This window comes from Mus caroli, unplaced genomic scaffold, assembly GCF_978045245.1.
Source record: "Mus caroli unplaced genomic scaffold, Mus_caroli_1 scaffold_3, whole genome shotgun sequence".
Taxonomy (NCBI): Eukaryota; Metazoa; Chordata; class Mammalia; order Rodentia; family Muridae; genus Mus; species Mus caroli.
The window spans coordinates 2,383,377-2,404,688 of NW_028227258.1; the positions used below are offsets into that span (position 1 = coordinate 2,383,377).

At 39.4% G+C, this 21,312-nt stretch overlaps 1 protein-coding gene and 1 long non-coding RNA gene across 5 annotated transcripts; one reads left to right on the forward strand and one right to left on the reverse strand.

The window, feature by feature from the left end:
• Positions 1 to 658: 658 nt before the first annotated feature.
• Zranb2 (zinc finger RANBP2-type containing 2) lies at positions 659 to 13,886 on the reverse strand. Of its 2 annotated transcripts, XM_021157744.3 has the most exons (11): positions 13,717 to 13,886; positions 11,805 to 11,857; positions 11,606 to 11,714; positions 10,513 to 10,595; positions 7,601 to 7,677; positions 7,136 to 7,270; positions 6,440 to 6,609; positions 5,096 to 5,182; positions 3,218 to 3,376; positions 2,178 to 2,252; positions 659 to 1,661 (listed from the first exon to the last, which is right to left on the reverse strand). In XM_021157744.3, exons 1-10 carry the CDS (start codon positions 13,770 to 13,772, stop codon positions 2,219 to 2,221), a joined length of 963 nt encoding a protein of 320 aa, XP_021013403.2. In that variant the 5' UTR covers positions 13,773 to 13,886; the 3' UTR covers positions 659 to 1,661; positions 2,178 to 2,218. The 2 variants fall into 2 exon arrangements, with proteins under 2 accessions (XP_021013403.2, XP_021013402.2); XM_021157743.3 differs by lacking the exon at positions 2,178 to 2,252.
• Positions 13,887 to 14,042: 156 nt separating this feature from the next.
• LOC115030611 (uncharacterized) lies at positions 14,043 to 20,712 on the forward strand. Of its 3 annotated transcripts, none has more exons than XR_015046653.1 (5): positions 14,043 to 14,181; positions 14,865 to 14,927; positions 15,353 to 15,393; positions 15,523 to 15,623; positions 20,173 to 20,712. It is a non-coding gene; the product is annotated as an uncharacterized LOC115030611 (long non-coding RNA). The 3 variants fall into 3 exon arrangements; XR_015046652.1 differs by having other exon boundaries at positions 14,865 to 14,924; XR_015046651.1 differs by having other exon boundaries at positions 14,865 to 14,924; positions 15,353 to 15,623.
• The last annotated feature ends 600 nt before the right edge of the window (positions 20,713 to 21,312 follow it).

The following is a 21,312-nucleotide window of genomic DNA, read 5'->3' on the forward strand; positions in this document are numbered from 1 at the left end:
TTGATAGTTGACTCACGGATTTTATTTACATTTGTCTACAGTATCATTTCCTTATGAAATGAACTAGTACAGCTCAATTAAACCAAATCAAATCATAATCATCTGAACTGTTTGTAAACTCCTATTAGCTAAATTTATAATCTTGCATTTGCCTAGTACAGTTCAAGTTTTAAATACAGAAAGCACAAAAACAAACCAAGGCTAACACGTTGGATCTAGAAGATCTGGGCAACTCAGAAAGTCGACTTTCGAGAAGTCTGAGGCACAATTACAAGAGAGTAAGAGTTCGTGTGCAACCTACAGTAAATGCAGCAAGGAAAATAAGACAAAAAACACAGGAAAGCTTGTAAAAATATTACCAAAATATTTCTACGTACGATATTTTGTTTTCATCTTTAGATCAGTTGAGAAGAGAAACACTCACTTTAAAATAAAAACATTTTGTTTGATCTGTCTACTAAACATCTTAGAAGGCTTTACTTATTTAAACTGCAGCAGACAAATACTAAAGGAGAAACAGGAAAAATAATTCCCTCACAAGGAGCCCCAGCACAACTGTTGTTCCTTATATACTTACCTTGCTTTTGCTGCTGAAGAGACTGTTAAAGAGAAACCTTTTAACTTTTAAACCAGAGAACAAAATGGATCTCAAGTGACCAGATTTTAATTTGAGAAATAAAACTCCGAAAGCATTTTAAGCCATATGGTTTTCTTTTTCAGATGAGGAGAAAAATGATTTTGCTTAAATTGTGCAGAAATAAGAATTCTTCTGTTACTTAGGTATCTACAATGTTCAAAATCAGACATCACAGGGCAAATGTTCACTTAAATTCATGTCCCTGTCAGCCTGCCACTGAGAAACAGGTTTCAAAAGCTTTCTTCAATTTGCTCATTAACTATGATTTAGCCTTTTAAAAAATCCTTTATTGATCAAGTACAATATTTGGTAACTAGGATTTGGTAAAAGGATATCCGCATTTCTTAAACTTTGAGAAACATTTTGAAATATGATGTGATTAACCTTTTTCTTCTATAATTTCTACAATCCTCTTGCATTAAGAGGTGTAAAGCTGTTAAGAGACAATGATTCTAAGGCACCCTCAGCTTGTTCCCAGTTGTCAGCTTTGCAACGTAGTTAACTGCTGGTAAGAAATTACTGGCACAGGTAAATAACATAACCAGGTTGACTACTACCCCCATATGAACATAAATTGGTTATTCCAACTAGCTTATTAGCTTTGCCCATGTGTCTGAAGTCCAGGCAACCCTGTCTCTGTCAATAGAACATTTAGAAATGAAAAGGACAAGGATTTAAAGTAGGAAACAAAAGTACTCTGTTATTGCTAGGATGGTTTTAAATGAAGCAAATGGTTGTAAATAATGAACAGAGCATTTATCTGGGGAACAGTATATGGCTTAAAATGCAATTTACTTTCAGTTTCACAAATAAACACAGTTGTATTGTTTTGAAAAGCAATAAAGGCATGCACCTCTACTAGCAGATGTAGTACTTCTGACCAAATGAGACATCAACTTCCTAAAAAATATGCTTCATGCACTGTACTCAATGTTTTTTAAAGATGTAAATTTTAATACATTATTTCTTTTTTGAACTTGAACGGGAACCAGAATGTGTTGATCCGGAGGACGACCTGTGGTGCCTGTAAGACATAAGAGAGCAGAACAATCTGTAAACAGCACTAAACCAAGTGTCTGTTCCTAAGACTGCAAACACCAGAGAAGAGCAGAGCACACACTAGGTACCTTGATGCTCCCAGGAGAACTTAAAACCTAAGATAGCTTACAAACTTTTTTGATATAAGCCCAGAATTGGTGTGATTTGAACTCAAGACTCTACAATTTAAGAATATAAACTCATTTCAAATATAGCCACCTCTCAATTATTCAAGGTAATGAAAGGAAAGCCTTGAAAAAAGCTCATAATCACATATATGTACAAGAAAGGCAAAGAATCCTGGTAAGGTGTGGCAAAATCAATGTATATGCTGTACCACAGAGAACACACTGGGTCTCTATGGAACACAGCAAGGCTTCTGAGTGCATAGTGCATGAGAAAGTACATTCAAAGCAATCAAGTTTTGGAAGTCGAGATCACATAAGGTGATGTACAGTTAGTGCTAGAGTCATGCAGCCAACATGAGTAAGTCAGTATCAACCTGGGAAAAGTGGTGGTGTTCCGTAGGGGTTGGCCCTGGGCTCAGGGTTGTTTAATGTTTTCACCAATCACCTGGCTTATAGAATAGAGAACATGTGCATTAAGTTTAGATGACAACAAACTAGGGGGGGGGGGTTATATGTGGCTAAGATTAAAAACTTGCAGAAGTAGTAGAATGGCAACATAATGCATTTATCTCAAGTACAGAGTAATTTTCATATGAAGAAACAATGCACAGAAGGAAGACTGGGTACAATCTTGAACTTCGAATGTGGAGGACATGTAATTCTGAGAGTAGAGTAACATGACCCTACCCTCTAAACCCAGCCATCACCAGACTCTAATGATCCTTCTTTTCTTTCACAAGCTGAGAGAATATGGAAAATTTGCCAAGACTACAAATGAAGCCACAAATCATTATTATGACATTGAAAGCCAAGAGACAATTAGTGAAATCAAGTAATCAAGTCTGTTGCAGAAAAGGCTGACACATGGCAAGTGCACTCTAGATACAGGGACCCAGAGAAGGTCCTTTTCAAAAGAGGAAAATGGATCTGGACTGCAAGATGAAAAAAGTATTAACTCCAAGGGCGTGAAAAGGGCATAAAAGCCATGTGCTACAGAAATGCATTTGTAAAACTTATATACATATTTAAAGGAGGACAGATCCCCATGATTTTGCAAGTTCATCCTGACTAGGTACCCTAGGATCCCTACCATCTCTAGCATTTAGTCTTAAAAAACAAACACATGTAAACCATTTCAACATACAGCTTTTGGGTTTAGATCTTTAAAAACACAAAAATAACCGAGAGTTGGCTATAATATACATGGGAATAAAATTTGAACAATAAAATGATTAGAGAATAGTCTGTCCTGTAATTTTTTCTAATAAGCAAGCTAAACAAAGTAATCTGAACTTTGAAGTTTAAAGATAAAAAATTTAAAGAACAAAGGAGAAAGAAATCTAACCCTTGCCTACAAAGTCCACCTATGAAATACACGTAAGAACACCCATTCTTATTCTACAGAAACCCAAACCTTTCGGGTGACCGTGATCTCGTTCGTCTTTTTTTGCGAACAGCTGGTGAAGAAGGTCTAGAGCGACTCCTCTTCCTGTCTCTTTCAGGAGATGACGAAGAACTCGAGTAAGATCTTTTTCTTGGGGAAGAAGAGCCCCTGTGGGACCTGGAGCTGGATCTTCATTGATCGAGAGACAAAGCAGACGTTTCATTAAAGGCAGGCAGAAGTGAAGACTGTCCAGTTCCCCAAAGCAAACAGGATTGTGACTATGAGGGCTTTGTGAGGGAATACTTACTGCTTACTCAGAAGACTTCGGGTCAACCATCAACATGTTCTACTTATACACAACCATTTCCTCTTTAAAACACTCTAAATATTTACCCTTGTAATTAACAAGTACTTTACTGAATTAAGACAGAATATTTTTATAATTGCTTATAGTGTTCCAATTTAAAGTATACAAACAGTGAAATCAATTCTGTGGTGACTTTATAGTCAGAAAATAGATCCTCCCATTTGTCAGGAAAATTCACTTTATATAAAGCTTGCTGAAGACAATGAACTTAACTTCTTACAGGTAAGGTGCTACAGACACCTGAGGGACATGGCCCAGAAAAAGAACACTTAAGCTGTGAAGTAGTCAATGAAAATGGCAACTCTACAATGTGACTTGTACTGAGAACTGTGCTATGAAGTATGAAGTAGCAACATTTACATGTTTTAGGTGGAAGTAAATGTGTAATTTAAAGAGCAAATTTATCTCCATTTACATATTTTTAGTTGAAGGCATTTAGCTCAAACTTCCCAAAAAATTCACCTTAGGGCTTAAAATAAAATGAGAAAGCCCAAAAGGAGAATTCTTTGGAAAGTTGTAAGCAATTAAATGTTTGGGAAGGATATGAAGGCTGTTCTGTAAACCTCAGTCCTACAGTTCCCAGAGGGCCACACCAAGACTCCAGTCTGACGTGAGCACGGATAGTTAATGCACATAAGAAAGAAGCCTTTGCTCTACTCAGCGCTGGTCAGTAGAGCACTGGTCAGTGCCCCATCACTCCTCTCCTCAGGGGGACTCAATGGCAGCTGCCTTCAAATGTTAGAGTGGGCTCAATTAAGTGAGTCTTTCTACAGAAGAGTTGTTAGGAACCGTCAATGTAAATCCCACAAGTGAGATCTGAGGCTTTCGTATAAATGCTGTATGCCTGCAGGACACAACCATACAGTGACTAAAGATGAAGGCAGCATACTGAGCAAGTACAGAAAACTTTTTCAAGGAACCGAAAGCCTAATGCTTCTATTGCCTTTTTTTTTTTTAACCAATCATTTTCCTTTGAAATGCTCACAGCATGGCTTATATCACACCATACTTAAGCCAACATCCTACATGACTTGGTTTTAAGAGGGGTGTTTGTTACACAGGCAATTTATAATATTCTTTAATGTCAGGGAGATGTAGTAAATACATAGAGCACTCACTAGAAACTGAGAAAAAACAGGCAAAGCTATAGTAAACATTTGCCTGAAATATAAAATGTTTCAAAGCTATATGATGGAATGGTTGGTCTTCCTCTCAGAAATAACTTCTCACTTGTATGTCAAATTTAAATTAACTGTAAACATAAACTTAATATACTAGGTGGAGTAACTTGCCTTCACCTTCCTATATTACACATCTTAGCTATATATGCATACCCCACCCCCTTTAATCAACCCTGGAAATGTCTTGGCACAGTGTGCAGTGGAAACATTGTCTGGTGAGATTAAGCTGAGGTAGGTGCATTAGATTCCCAGCGCTACAACAGAACTGACAAACAGAAGCAGAGCAATGAGGGAAGCAGCGGAGCCGTCTGAAGCCTGTGAGCACTCTCCTCTGCTCTACAGAGGTGCTACCTCATTCACCTTGATTTCGAACCACGGGATCTGGAATGTTCTCTGGAACCGGAGTGAGACCTGGACTGCGAACTGGAAGAGCTTCTTGAACGGGACCTGGAACAACACGGAAGCATTTTTTTCCCCTAGGACCACATTTTTGAGGTTTGTGATATGAACACTGAAAGAAAGACATATATTAAGAGTGCATTTTCCAAGCAAAAATACTTAAAACAAAGCTTCTTACTGTAATAAAGACTAAGTTTACAAGAAAAAAAAAATTAAAAAGTTTCAGTGACCACTTTCCAAGCCCAATTAAACTGCCAAAAGGGAAGTAACAAGCACCATAGCTCACTGCAGACAATGTCACCTCCTCACAGCTCACTGCAGACAATGTCACATTTATATTTAGATTCTCCAGTTCTCTTTTCATTTTCATTTGAAAACCTATTTCCAGTGTCGAGTAGGCAGAAAACCCTAACTGCTATATCACATTTTTGATGTCTAGCCTTCATTTGTAGAGAACTAAAGATTCAACAACCCAGTGTTCTACTTTAATTACATTACTAACAGACTGTAGAACTGAGGGAAATCTAGCCCTCACACTCTGAAAACCACAAATGACATGCCTGACACCATTTTTAGTTTGTTCCCACAGAGACTATCACAGTTATCTCAAAATCAACTATTTTTTTTTGGGGGGGGGGACTAGGAATTGAGCCCAGGGCCCCATATATGCTAGACAAGGATCTATCACTGAGGTATATTTCTCCAGCCCTCAAAATTAGCATTTTAGGCTTTATAGTACAAATTAAGTAGCTGGCAACATATTTTCTTCTTTAAATATCATTAAAAATTGGCCATTAATGAATGTTGTTCCATAGAAAATCACTGTTTAGTTTTAATTATAGTATCAAATGCATGTTTTAAACACCCAAATATTCTGGACTCTCTAGAAGCAATTAGCATCATGGCTAGATTTATTCTCTATTGAGAAGATTGACACCAAAATAAATTATCAAAAATAATGTGTCATTAATGCTCAGAAAAACCTAAAAACCAGAGATACTGAAATAAATGTCCACTTTACTTGACAGTACCTGAACACACACTACCTACTTAGGTATACATTGCTTACACAGTGCTTTTGAACTTGAGGTACTCTAGTCAAAGCCAAAAGGGTGACACAGAACAGGCAACTTCCAAGGTTTGAATTTCTAAAAATACAGGGTAGTATTTGCAGGATACAAAGATAAAGTGTAGCTAAGGTGACTTCATTGAAATATTTAAGATAAAAAGCTTATTTAAGTTAAGTAGTAAAAAGTTAGATACTGACATTTTGACTGGTGTTACCCTTGGCCTGCACCCGTTTACCTGGACCTGGACCTTGAACTTGAGGGGGAGGATGAGCGTGATGAAGACCTTGAGTGAGACGATCGTGACTTTGAGCGGCTCCGCCTATTGCTTTTCTTTTTGTTACTATCTTCTTCTTCACTGGCATCAAGATTATATTTTGAGAGATCAGCATCATCTTCATCCTCGTCCTAATAAAATTTTAATTCCATTTAGACATCTATATATTAATACTACCCACCCAAAGGATAAACATTTATCATACCAAGCATTTTCAGATGGGTCTGTCACCAAATATTTTAATGCAAGCTTATTTTCAATTCAGGAGTTCATTCACTTAAGTCATCTGATAGAAAAGACTGTACAGACAGTTCAGGCAGGCTCCTAGAAGCCACCCCACTGATTCTCACAGCATACACCAAACTGTTGGCAATTTTCAGTTCTGTCAGGAGTCCTTGGTCCACTACCACCACCACCAGCCTTAGTTTAGAATACTGTTTTCTGTTCTCTGAATTACAATAACCATTTGCTTGGTTCTGTGCACCTAACACCACAATATGCTGACACACATCACTCTGAAGAACAAGGACCTGGCTCCTCCAGGAGTATGTATGTATGGAGTATGTATGGCCAACAATGGTCCAGGTGTCAAAAGCATCTTTTGCTTCAGAATAGTTCCAGTAAATAAAGGTGAGGGGAGAGGACAGGGACCATTACCTCATCTAGCTTATATTTAGATAGATCTTCATCCTCATCCTCTTCTTCTCCCTCTGATTCTTTATCTTCAACTTCCTTTAATATAGATGCAGGACCAACTGCTTTCCCCCTGTATTTTTTCTTTTTACGTCCAAACTAGAGGGAAAAAAAATACACAGGCTGAAAAGACATAAAAATATTTTATTTTCAAAACCTATTTGTACCCTTGTGGAAAAGTAGATGTGGAAATGTGAGCATGTAATCTCTGTACTTGCAGGTAGAGATGATTTTCCCACTGGTCCATCAGTCCAGCCAATGGTTGAGTTATAGGCTCAATGAGAACTATCACCCAACATCCTCTACAGATGCACACAAGGGCACATGTACCCCCTATACCGTACATGCATACATCCATGCACATACAGCTTTTCTGAACTCTAGGTATTAACATTTCTCTACTTAAAATATACGTATCTGAGAGCTTACCTCATCATATTCCCCATCAGATTCTTCTCTTTCTATGTATTCAACATTCTCTCTTTCATTAAAACCACCTCCATATCCTTTAAAAAGAGAGTATAAATAGCTGTAACAACTCAAATATCAAAATTATGCTCACTTTCCCCAGCTAATATAAAATGAAGATCTAATAATGGTGGTCATTTATGTAACTAATTACTAGTCTTACAAGTTAAAATCTATGATAGAAAACAAGTAGGATCTGCTTTAGTTGTAAAGCACAGCAGTACCTACAGATGTTTACAACTTAAAAATTTCTCACGGCAGGTCATTCATGAAATCTGTATGTAAAACACCTTTTTCTGCTATGACAAAGTTTTAAAAGGAATTTCCTCTCCATTACAATTCTTCTAGATTAGAACTATTAACTAAGTCCCATGGGCTAAACTTGTATTCATTAGGTAGGTAACAGAGACTTTGAAGGTAGGGTTAAGATGAACAAAGTGCCAGGAAGCATACAACTGAGGGGCAAATCCTGATGTGGACAGTACTAATCACAAGACACAGATCTCTTCAAGAAGCTAGGTCTTAGGAGGAAACCACAAATTCAGTTATAATGTAATGAGTATGACGGCTACATGACAATGTAATTTAAGTAGGTATATATATAGTTCAAAGAAATCTTGATATTGTTCCTTAAGACTTTGGCTTTAAAAGAAAATATACAGAAAACAAAGGAAAGAAGGTTCAAAGAAGGTCCTTGAAGAGTCCAAATACCCAGTAGTAAGATGAAGTACAGAATAATATAGGGAGACAAAGAGCACTGAGAGGAAGGAGGAGACAAAATGGGATAGCACTTGCAGAAGGCAAAGGTGCCTCTGGGAGTTAAGAGGTAGGATCTAAGGGATGAAAAGGAACACCTAGGAAGTTGGTAGTAAGGCTCTTGAACTCAAGAATTATAAAAAAAAAATTGAACAAACAAACAATTGGGGGTAAAGAAAATTTGGAATGACTTGATCCAAAAGATCTACCTACTATTAGGCCTCTGACTCCCAAAAATCAAACAGGGACAGTAGTATGCCCTCAGAGAGAACAGGCAAACAGGGTAAGCAGTTTTACCTACTCAGGAATCTTGCATGCTGAACATGTTCACTGTCTTTGACAATGGTTGGGTTAATTGTTGGCAATGGGAAAACTATATTCTGCTGAGGTTCTCCATTGACATATAGAAACAAGTTTGTGATTACTTAAGTCAACAATTACCAAATATCATCCACACAATTACTAGGTTTTGGGACCCACTCTTAAGCAAGCCCAAGAGTTGACCCCTTCATAGTTCTTTGACAATATGATGCTCTTACAAGTACTATACACTTGAGTCACAGGACATGGAACCATCAAGCTAGTACTAATCTGAAAGCTTTATCCTTACTGGATAATCTCATAGTGCTAGAAGGTTCTACCAAGGGAAGAAAGGTAATCAACAGTCTTCACTCAGTTGCAAACCCTACCTTTCCAGAGAAGCCCACAGTGCAACAGCAACACCATGTTATGGAAATAACCAAATCCTGATTAGATTTAGCTCTCTACAGAAGACAAACTCAAGCATGACACCATTAATAGGGGGAAAAAAAAATTCCATGGCAGGTAGGTCACAGGCCCTGTGGGAGCTGATACCATGCTATCGGTAAATGGACACATGCACCTGTGTTCTTATCTTTATACCCATAGACCAGTGCTCTCTTAACCATCACCAGAGAAGCTTCGTTTCCTATAAGTTGGAGATTAATACAGAAGCCAGCAATGTGTGGAGTGCTTAGCTCTGAATGGCACATCTACACCATATCCTTTCCTCTAAGGCTGGTGATCATCAAAAGGGCATGGAAAGATTTTAAAAGCTGAGGGGGTGGGGGGAGGGCAAGGTACACGGTAGTAAAATGGTTAATAGCTGGACCACAGTAAGCATATGAATTTATAGTGGCTGTGACTATGTGTACAAAGACAGTCTAACAACATCAAGCCACCAAAGTTCCAGCATAAACTGGGGAGGGTCTATGAAGTCCCATTCAAGCTGGGATATCATTGACAATTGAAGGCTATTAGGAGTCAATGTAAGCTTCATGCCCGTGAAAGCTACCCATGTTCTAGTAGTCAGATGGTCCTATACCTACATACATAGAGCCAGCACTAACTGTACTCAGTGGTTTATAAAGAAAGAGGGGTGGGGAGGAGAGAGAGAGAGAGAGAGAGAGAGAGAGAGAGAGAGAGAGAACATGAGGTTGAGGAGGGAACATGTAGTGGGGTTAGGAGAGAAACTGAAGGGGAGGGAATGTCTATCTTATGAATTTGATCAAAACACACATGCACATATAAAACTCTTAAAACAGTAAAAAGAAAATGCAACCAAAACTCCTAACAATAAAAAAGATTTTAGTTTTATGCTTTGTAATTTGTAACTTTAAAGCTTCTCTGATATCTAAAATGTGGCTAAGATTAAGAATTCATTTTTAAGCTTTACAGGATGTCTTTAAAATGTCCTTTACCTTCCTGTCACACTAGGATATATGCTATTGTTGTATCATTACTACCTACCATGCACCCACCAAGCAGGAGGAGGTAGAAAAGCACTTATAGAAGTATCCTAGAACCCTAAATGCTAGTGTAAGGCTGCCTAGCACTACTTCATAAATTGAAACTATTACATAAAATTTTTTTGAGTGCTAAGAGGAAAAAACCCCCAGTAAATAGGGTGTGGTGGTACATGCTTATAATACCAGCATACAGGATGAGGCAGAAGCTGAGAGATGAAAGCTATCCTTTGTTATATATCGAGTCTGAGGCCATCCAGGACTCAAACAGAACACAAACACACACATACACACAAGTAAACAGATTCCCTTTCTTCCTATGCTCTCTTGAGAAAGTAGTATATTTCTTACCTGTTCTTTCTTCTAATTTAGCATACTTTGGAGTATTACACATGTTACACTCTGATCTTCTAGCCCAATTCACATTACTGCAACTACAATTATAAAACAAAACCAAAAACCATTAAACTAGAAGGCACCTAAACATTGAAAAAATATTATTCAAAACATTATGGTGAAATAATTAATACAAAGTAATCTTCATTAAGGAGTAATGGAAATGAAATTTAAAAATCTATTCAATATAACTTATACTGAGAAGTGACATAACTAGAAATTCTGCTACTGAGGGGAAAAAGCAGTGCTTTAATCAAAGGTTCCATTTCCTATCATCTCTGAATCTACCTTAAAGAGTTTGGTCTCACCTTTCACAAATATGTTTGCTATTCTTAGTGCCCTCTAAGAAATCCTTTGCAGTTAGTTCACTAAACCCTGTGACTTAGTTTGTAAGACAGCTTCCCTGTACAGGTTCAAGGTCTGTCTACAGGACCAGGACTTCATGTAAGATGTTTTTCTGGTCCAGTGCTTTTTCATATATGTAGGATTTATTTACATAGCACAAAATGTGGAGACTGAGAAAAATCAATACAAAATGAAATCTAAACCTGAAAAAAAAAGTATTCTATTTTTTTAAAGCTGTCATGTGGCTACTGGGAATTTAACTTGGACCCTCTGGAAGATCATTCAGTACTCTTAAGCGCTGAACCATCTCTCCAGCCTAAAAGGCAACAATAAAAAAAAATCTAACAAGAAGCAATTTTTATGGAAGGCAACTTAAGATTTTTCAAGTTACTTTCATATTATAAAAGAGACAAAAAGTAGAAACAAAACAAAACAAAAACCCCAAATCATGCAATTATTCAGGAACAAGAAGTAGACCACAAGGTCTTCAATGTCCCCCAGACCTTTGGTTATCAGCTCATTACACACTACCACAGCAACAACTGGTAACACCCCTGAAAGATACCACTTAAAATTTCCCTTTCACTATAGTCCCAACTAAGACCAATAAATTTTTGGATCAATATGGCATAGTATGTTGTCACATAATTTGCAAGAGTTCATCATGTTGTTGCAGTAACAGACAGCAATCTGAAGCACATACGTTTTGCATTGCCAATCATTGGCACTAAATAAGCCCCGGCTCTTCTCTGCCAGTGTCTTTCCTATTTCTGTTCCCCCAGCTTTCATCATCTTGGCCTCAGTTGTCTTTTCTGCAAACAGACAAGAACTCGATATAAATCCTGGGAAATAAGAAATGATCTGCATATACAGTATTAAGAGAATTATCTGTCAGGGCTCACCTCGACCACATCTGTTACAGCTGGTTCTCCTAGCAAAGTTTACATTTCCACACCTGAAAATAAAGTGAGATGCACTTAGAGTAGTAATTCCTAGATACTTAAACTATTTACATTTTAAACTGTCCTCACTACACCCTGGAACGCAGAACAAGCTTATCCCATCATGTTAATATCAGCACCAGCAGGGAGAAGCAAAAGCTGGGCAAAAATCTCAACCTTGTGCTTACAGTTACTGTGGGAACCATTTTAGGACCCAAACCTTGCTATCTTCAGACTGGTGTATATCATTAGTTACATAAAAGTCTCTTGTTCCAAAGTGTCATCAGACTCTTCTATAACAATTAGACAAGATACCAGAGAGATTAAAAAAAAAAAAGGTACATCAACTCTCATCTTGTTTGTTACAAGTAATAAATGTAATGAGTTTTAGAAGCATAAAATTCAAGCTGGGTAGTGGTGGCACAAGCCTTTAATCACAGCACTTGTGAGCTAGAGGCAGGCAGATCTCTGTGAGTTCCATAGAGAAACTCTGTCTAAAAGGAAAAGATTAATCACAAAATCCTAGGGATGGATCCATCAGGAATGAAGAGTTACAGAAGGACTCCAGAGAATTGGTGAAACATTCTTTGAGAGGTAGGAAGTGCGATGATAAGGAAAAGACTGATATATTAACTAAAGACAGAATTAAATAGTAAAGAAATTTGAGTATTATAGTATTTATCAAATCTAAAACTGTAAAAAACAGGAAACAAAACCACAACAAACAGAAAAAGGTGTAACCTTATGACATTAAATATTTAAGTTCTCACACACTTGCACTACTTTAGTATTTGTTAAAGCAGTTAGACACTCCATTTAAAGCTTAAGTAACGAAAAAGAATCCACCACCCTATTAAAAAACAATGAATGAGATAAACTAGTGAAAGGAAGTGTAACACTAAACTGAATGACTCCAGACAACTTTAAGGTCCCTTTTTCTGTTTAAAAAAAGAAATACACACGTTCCAAGTAAAACAAAATATATTCTGAAAACTGTCTCCTTGGATTTACATATTCAGTACAAATAACATTTAGTTTCTGCCGAGTTTAGATGTACAGGACTTTGAAGGAAGAGTCCTTCCAAAATATACATGGGTGCTTTCAGTAAGAACACAAGAGCACATTTTCCTACGAGTCACACAGAGGGCAGAGAGGCTGGTGTCTTAATCTCTGAAGGGTTCCAAAGTGTCACACAGTTCCTGCAGTGACAGTCCAAGAGGATCTCGGTTCTAGTCTGCTGACTTGGTATGCTTAGCCTGATATCAGTCTGATACCAACCAAGTGGATCTGGGTGACATCATTTCCTTGCTCTCCACACACTGCCCATGTTATTTCGGTGTTAACTGTAATCGAGCAATGTATTTTCTAGCAAAGGTACTTCAGGCTAGACGCTCTGCAGTAGACAGAAGAGTAAACCCGGGTTTCCTTCAGCTCTGACTCTGGCTTTCCAAGAACACGAGCTGGTACATCACTTTTCTTTAAAAATAGGGACACCTATTCAGAAAGATCTCTGTGGCCATAAGCGGAGCACACCGGCTTCCCGGCCACGTACGCGCCCAGGCCTCCTGCCTCTAGGCAAGAGGATGAGAAAAGCCAAGTCACTGGGGACGGATCGCAGGCCCAAAAGCACGGCGGCCGCAGGGAGGGAGCGAGGGACGGAGGGAGGGAGGGACAGCGAGCGGCCCCGGCAGAGCTCGGAGCAGGGCCACTGAACCGTGAGCTCAGCTCCGCGCGGGGTCACGTGCGGGCCGCCCGCGACCGCTCAAGGCCGGCGGCGACCGCCCCGCCGTCCCCACAAAGGCCGCGGCCCCGTCGCCGCCCTCACAGGGGCCTCCCGGCCACCCCAGGTCTCACGGCATCCCGCCACGCTCACTTCTTGTCAGGGCAGATCCAGTCCCCGTCACTGACTCGGAAATTCTTGGTCGACATCTTGGACGCCAGCAGCAGTGCCGCCCGCAGCGACGTCTCCACCGGAGCCGCGGGGGCCTCGCGCCGGGCTGTCTGCGCGCCGCCGGACCCGCCCTTCCCTGGGGTGGGGGAGAACGCACACCGCCGGACCGCGAGCCTGGAGCAGCGGTGCGGAGACGACGTCCGGGAGCCAGCAGCCTGTCCTGAGGCTCTGCCTCGTTTCGGCCTTACCGAGCTCCTGAGCAGGCGTTGTGAAGACAGCCCGGCCCGGCGGCCATCGCAGCAGAGCTCTCCGCAAGCCGAAGGACCCTAGAGAAAGGCACTTCCGTTTCCGGGGCGGGACTAGGGCGCAGAGGCGGAAGTGACTCGGCGCGGCTCGGAAGCCCACGGGCTTGCGCGTTGCCTAGGGTTCACTGGGGCGAGCAATAAGGTGGGCGGTTCGAGTCTTTGGAGAAGATATTTTATTTTTATTTTTGGACAGAGTCTGAGGGTTAGACCCGGTTGTCCCGGACTTTACTGTTTCATACATACCACTTGGAACCTCTGTCAGGCCACGTCAAAAAGTTAGGCTTTTTCCTATGAGAACATAGGGTCTCACTTTTAGCTCCACCTGGTTTGTGTAGTCAGGGTGCTTAGTATTTGGATGGAAAAGTCATATTAATGAAGGGAGACATCTTTCCTTCTTGGGCTGTTGCTTAAAAACTTGGCTTTTAAAATATTTAGTATGTGTAAGAGATAAGCCCTGTACACAGAGGAGCCACCCAAAGGTTTTAGAAATAGGAAATAGTATTGATACAATTCTGACCCCAACTCAGTACCTTTCCCCAGATTTAACACTGACCCTTTGGGTTTATTCTCTTTCTTTATAAAAGATTTAGTTCATATACTGTATGCTTATTTTTTAAAGTGAGAAATGGGACAATTTACTGTGACAGAGGGTTGCTTTTAGTTCCGCGTAGTTTCTGAGTTTGCAGTTAGTTGCATGTAGCTCACTTTTATTTCAGTCATGCATATTCACAATTCTTTCTTGTGGCAATTGAGCCCCAAACTCTGCCCTTTGTCACAACGTGCATGCAAATATTCTTTTTAAAAAATGATTTATTTTACTTATAGGAGTACGCTGTAGCTGTCTTCAGACACACCAGAAGAGAGCTTCCGATCCCATTACAAATGGTTGTAAGCCACCATGTGGTTGTTGAGAACTGAACTCAGGACCTCTGGAAGAGCAATCACTGCTCTTAACCATTGAGCCATCTCTCCAGCCCCCCCCCCCCCATGCAAATATTCTTATAGTTAACACCCAAATCTATGTTTTGGCATTGTTGATCAACACTCGTGAACATTTGTGCACACGGGTTCTGGCATTTATATTCCTCGCATATAGCTCTTATCCAGGAGAAAAAAATCATTAAACTGCTTTGGTTTAAATGTCTAACACTTTTGATAATTATATTCATCTTGATCATCTCACTTGAAAGCTGTTGGTTGTATTTTATTCTGATAATTGTCCACACCTTCCCATATATTTCATATTGTATAATCACTGATTTTTTTCCTTGGATTTTTATCTTGGGTAATGTGGAATTTTTATTTTCTTTTAGCAAGTAATCCTGGGGTTGGCATCACAGGCTCAGTCTTGCGTGTGAGTAATGGTTCTATATCAGTTGGCACCACTGAGGATTTGCTGTGCTTTAAACAAATTGCTTTTATGTGTGTGGGTGTTTTGTCTACATGTATCTCTGTGCACCATATGCATGCTGGGTGCCCTCAGAGGCCGGGAGAAGGTGTGGATCCCCTGGAACTAGAGTTACAGATGGTTCTGAAATCAACATGTGGGTGCTGGGAGTCAAACTCTGGACCTCTGGAAAAGCAGTAAGTGCTCTTAACCACTGAGCCAACTCTCCATCCCCTGCTATCTTGATCTTGCTATCTGTCCTACACACAAACACGTGAATTGTTTTGTTATCTTAGCAGTACTTTTAATTGTAGTTCATTACATGAATCATATCCATCCTGCCTTGCTCGGTTGATACTCGAGCACAGAACTTGTGTGGGTTCATACTAGATTTGGAGGACATACCTCTCCATCGATCTCTTTTTACTTAAATTCCTCTTACGTAGTCTGTCTTTCAGTATTCCCTTTTCTTGGCCCTTTTGTGAGAAATACAAGGTTTCCCTTGGATTTTTAGCAGCTTGTCATAGCTAAAGCATTTGACTAGGGCCCTAACACAGGATGAAGTGATGAGGGAAAATAGAAAGGTATGGGATGTTCCCCACCCTCACCCCCCACCATTCCCCTCCACACATGTAAGAGTACAGAGACTTCCTCTCATTGTCATTATATGAAAGTATAGTTTCCTATACTTTCACTCTGGGTGGGAGGAGAGCTGTGAAATATTTTAAGTATTTCTTTACAATCTGGTAGCTCACAGATGTGCATTTCCCCAGTTCATACAGCTGGAAAAATTGTTTTTAAATTAATTCAATTATTACTAATTGTGCTGTTACTACAGATTTACTAGCTAGCTGCCTGGCCAGCTACAAGAGAAAATAGCGGAAAAAAAATGCAACCATCAACAAACTCATACTACACCCATCCTACTAAGCTTTGGCTCTCTGTGGTAGTTTGCCCATAGATAAGGGTGTGTTTTATCTAAGTTTTCCATACAGTTAGTGAATAAAGACAGACATCAGTGAACCTGTCCTGTCCTGACCTCTGTTGCTGCAAGTCAGGGAAGTGTAAATTAAAACCATAATGTATAAAACTATGACCCACCCATCAAAGTGAACAAAGAGGGCTATAGGGTGACCAGAGTCCTTATTGATTGCAGGCAATGTGTCCTTATCTGAACGTGGGTTGATTTATGCTATTTTAATGTCATCACAGTATGAATATGATACCCAGTGCATTTCAAAGTTTGAATTGTGAATTTTTCATAATCTAATGATATTGGTATACTTAAGATTCTGGATAGTAACAGTGAGCTATCATGAGGGCGAAGGACCTATACTCTATAGTATACTATGTCACAAAGCTATTATGCTCAGTCAGTTATGTATATTCAATTTTTTCAGCTTACAATAGGTTTATTTTATGGGATTTTTAATCCAGTGAACTTTATGTAACTCTAGAACAAGTCAAGTAGCATTTTTTATTTGGAAAATACTTGTCAGACCCCTCTAAATCTGAACAAATGTATGCATACATTATGACCCTGAAACTTCTCAGGGTGTTTCCTAAGCCCTGCAAATGTTTCTATTGAAGGTATGTATAACAGAGTTCATAACTTCATTACCCATGTTGCTTCCAGTTGTAAGTTTCCAGACTTTGTCAATAGTAGCCAGAGCAAACTGATAACCACCTAGTCATTTAGTAAAATGCAATGTACAATAGTAAGAATGACATTGAAACTGCATTGAACACCATGAGGGTCACCCACATTAAACTGAGAAATCCAGGCACAAAGTAGAAAAGTCTGTATCATTCTATTTATGTTCAGTTTAATAATTTCAGAATTAGTCTTGTACAGTGGTTACTAATGAGACTAGGGATTATGATCAGAGCTAGTAAAATGGCATGCAGTTATTGTAATAAAGGAACAACTGTAGTTAAAGCTTCCAGGAGAGTCAAGTCAATAGAAAAGTCCTCTTCAGTGAGTCTAAGATAGAATAAGTACAACTTAAAAGTATGATGCCAATAACCTCAACAGGTGAGTTTAAAGGCCACAGATAGCTTTTCAGGGTGGGATATTCCTAGAGTAAAGAGTGATTGTGCTTCTCTTGGCATGAAAGAAAAATGCAACTGCCCATTTTTAAGTTCTAATGCTTTGATTGGTAATTTTGTCTTGTTTCCTAGGTACATGCAACCTATCATGGTAAAATACTCTGGGTGAATTATCCATGCAAGTTACTCTTATACATGATGCTGTATTATAGATTGATAAATTATCATGCAGACAAGCAAATCTTGGTCTCTAAGAGGTTAAGTCGGTATTGGGGGTATATGTAAGTTTTTGAACTTACATATTTTTTTTAAGTCTTTAGCTATTCTGCTATGGCTCTCTCTCTAGTAGGTATTGGGGGTATATGTAAGTTTTTGAACTTACATATTTTTTTTAAGTCTTTAGCTATTCTGCTATGGCTCTCTCTACTTGCTTAGAACCAATGTCAACATATATGCTTTAAATGCCTCCACTAAAGCCAAACCACAACAGTCAAAAGAGGAGTTTAAGAGGGGTCTAAGAAGAGGGAGTTCATGGAATGCTGGGTAAGAGCACATTTTAAGTCTGGAAAGGGGCTTAGAAAAGCTCTTGTGCTTCAGTAGTACACTTTAGCTCTTAAGACCAACTGCCTACATCGTTAGTCCACAAGACAGTCAGTTAGAGACTATAATACCATGCTTGGACCTGAGCAAGCAGACTCTTAGCCTGACCTGGCCCAGCTGTGCTTAAGGAAACCTTCTTTATAGAGATCACAGTCTCTTGTGTCTTGGGATACTCCAAACCTGTTCCCTTGTAGGTCCTATTCAATAGAAACCCTGGGCTGTTTTATTGTCCCCTGGTTGTAGTGGTGAGACACTTAGGTTTTGAGGTTCTCAGGATGCTCTCTTGCTGTTGTGTATGGGTCCAACAAATGTGCCATAAGAGCTCTGGAGCTGTCTTAATGTGAGATGAGCTAGGGTTGCATTTCCATGTCAGGCCCTCGAGGGAGGCATTGTTAAAGTTCCTACTGACCAGGACAGCATTTTATAAAAAAATGGGATCATACAAGTTTGGATCACTCAAATGGTGCTGACAACTGATTAAAAAGTGATTTGTAATAGCCCAGGATGCGTTCAGACTTCTGGCCTGCACACTATACACTGATGAACTTTGGAGAAGTCGCATTTGTAAAGTTGTGTGTGGACCCTCCCCTTTCCGCAGGGAGGTATGGGTGGTTATAAGTTCCTTTTGTTTGCCTCAGCCTCCATTGTTTCTGCCTTCTAGAGTTCCAGATGGCATGTTAGAAAGCAATTGTTATGGTTACTCTTGTCTCTTCCCAGGGCTTTTCCTGTGGCAGCCCAAAACCAGTTTTTCCTTTTCAGCCTTGTCTTTTCTTGTTTTTAATTGTCACAGCATCACCTTACTCTCTGGGATAGTTGAAAGTCTTGTTCAAATGATGGGCATTGCTTACTCTAATAAGAGAATGCATCATGACCTGCCTGGGGTCCTGCACCTGTCCTTACTGCTGGTAGTTATGAGGGGAGTCAGGCTCCCAGTTGGCACTGTAGTGTTCAAATTATAGAGTTGCTATGGGTAAGGCCCAGAGGTGTCAGAAGAAGCTGTAGATGGAAGATAGGTTGTCTTGTAAATGCTATACATTCTATAAATGCTACCATATGCCAACAGTTATTTATGTTTTTTTTTGTGCAAAATAACATAACATAATGTAACATAACATAGCATGTTTTCCTGGTAACACTTGTGTTTGGGTCCTCTTCCATAACACATTGATGCTGTTTTGAGGGTCATTGGAAAGTGGCTCACAGACTGTAGTACAGTGTATGTTGTGGAATACAAGTAGTGACTCAATAGGCTCTGAACAGATGGCATTAGATAACCAAAGAGGCAAAGCATTTATACTGTTTCACTAAAAAAGGCTGCAGAATATGTCACTATGAATAACCTTCTCTTTGCAGTGAGATATATGAAATTAACCAGGAATGGTATTTGTGACCAAAAAAAAAAAAAAAATCAAACAGGTTCCTCCTGGGAACAGGGAAAATTTTCATGTGCACTAACTGGACAATAAATATCCATGTAGTACATTTTCCTTACCCCAGATATTTATCAATAAATTGCTCTACCTCAGATGGGCCCATAACTTGTAATTACTTTTATAATCAAATTGTTGCTAGAGATATCCTCCCTAGTCACCTCCAAATGTTTTGGGTATCTGCAAAGCATTGCTGGGTAAGGTACTTCCTTCTGCAGACCCCAGTGCAATGTCCTAGCTGAAAATTATATTCCTCAAGGTTCTAGTTGTCCTGGTCTGTTACTGTGTGTACCTGTGACCCAGTTGGTTATGTCAGGTATTTAGGGCCATGATGACTGCTAGGAGGTCCCATGTGGGAAAATGACAAAGAAAGGGGTAGCTTGTTATATTGATGGGCTTTTTCTTGTTTTTGTTTTTCTTTCATTTTACCCAATAGCAATTTAACACAAAATTAGCAGCACAAATAAACTGTTTATAATCTTCCAGCTTCTGTTGCTGAGAAGGCTAAAAGGGGCTTAGTTGAATTTTCTCAATGTCTCAGCATGAAATATTAAGGTATATATTTGTAGTTGTGATACCAACTGAAGCTTGGATTCTTCTGAACTATTCTGGTTGCTGGTTTTTGGAGCTCAGTCTTCAAGTATTGAGGTCATCATTTTCTTTGCAGATATTGTCCAGGGCTTTCTCACAGCTCCTAGAGACGGACCTCAGACGTGCATCACGTGGACCTCTGAAAACATGGAGCTCATTGCTCCAAAGCCAACTGGAGAGCTTCTCCCAATCCTGCTGCTGCTGCTGCTACAGCTGCTTACAACAGCCATTGTCGTGGCTAGAGTCTTATATTCACTGTGACACCATAGGAGAAATGATTCCACTTTTGCTGTATTACATAAACTAATAAAAGGAGGAACACCCCACTATACTCTCAAACCCTGTCTGTACTCAGGGAGAGGTTATAACCTCATCAAGGATCTTTGGAGCCATTTTTTAGGTCTTGGCAACCATGGCTCTTGAATGGGTAACTGCTGGCAGAACATGAAATCCTTCTTAAACTGACTGTCCAGTTCTTTCTTTGACATTCTCTTGAGAACAGCCACTAGTTTATTAGTGTGCTTAGCAAATATGAATTTCCAATATAAATCAATATGGACATTCATGTTTCACAGACTTCAAAGTTACATCTATGAGCATATTTTGTCACATAGTCTTCCTTACAATTTAAAATAAATGCATTGTAAAAAATGATCAAATAGTGTGTGTTTCATATAATTTATGGTTGACATTTCAGAAAGTCAGTGGATAGGAGACTGTGATGCACACACACGCACATGCACACTTCATAACTCTTCAACTTAACTGCTCTTTCTCATTTTGTAGGAATCTGGTGGAATTTATTTGCCAGCTGGTGTTTCAGAGTCCTTTATAAATTAATTACAGTATTTACTAGCCATGTGGAGGTGGAGAAATCTAATTAGGTCAAGGATGCTGGCCCTGCTGGAGTCTGAAAAGCAAAGCCGTGTAAGGTGTCAACTGCAGATCCCCTGTTGTGTTTTCTTGAGTGCATGCTAGGGCAGGGTAGTGGAATAACAGAAAAGATACATAAAAATTTACAGTAAAAAGTTATAATTTTGAGAAAATGATAGAAGTTGTCCATCAAATGAATGAATGAACAAACAAACTGACAAAATGCAAACACCGTTTATCTGACAAAGGCCTTTCCAGGTATTTCATTACAATGTAAGAACAGGACTTGAGATGCTCAAAGCATTCACTCATGCAACAAATACAGAGTTGATTGTTGTAGGTA

Excerpts from the sequence above, each read along its gene's own strand:
- Zranb2 (XM_021157743.3), bottom strand. The coding sequence starts at position 13,772 with ATGTCGACCAAGAATTTCCGAGTCAGTGACGGGGACTGGATCTGCCCT. Across the intron at positions 10,596-11,605 it reads AATGATTGGCAATGCAAAAC|TTGCAGTAATGTGAATTGGG; the intron begins GTATGTGCTTCA and ends TTATAATTGTAG. Across the intron at positions 3,377-5,095 it reads TCCCGTGGTTCGAAATCAAG|ATCCAGCTCCAGGTCCCACA; the intron begins GTGAATGAGGTA and ends CGATCAATGAAG.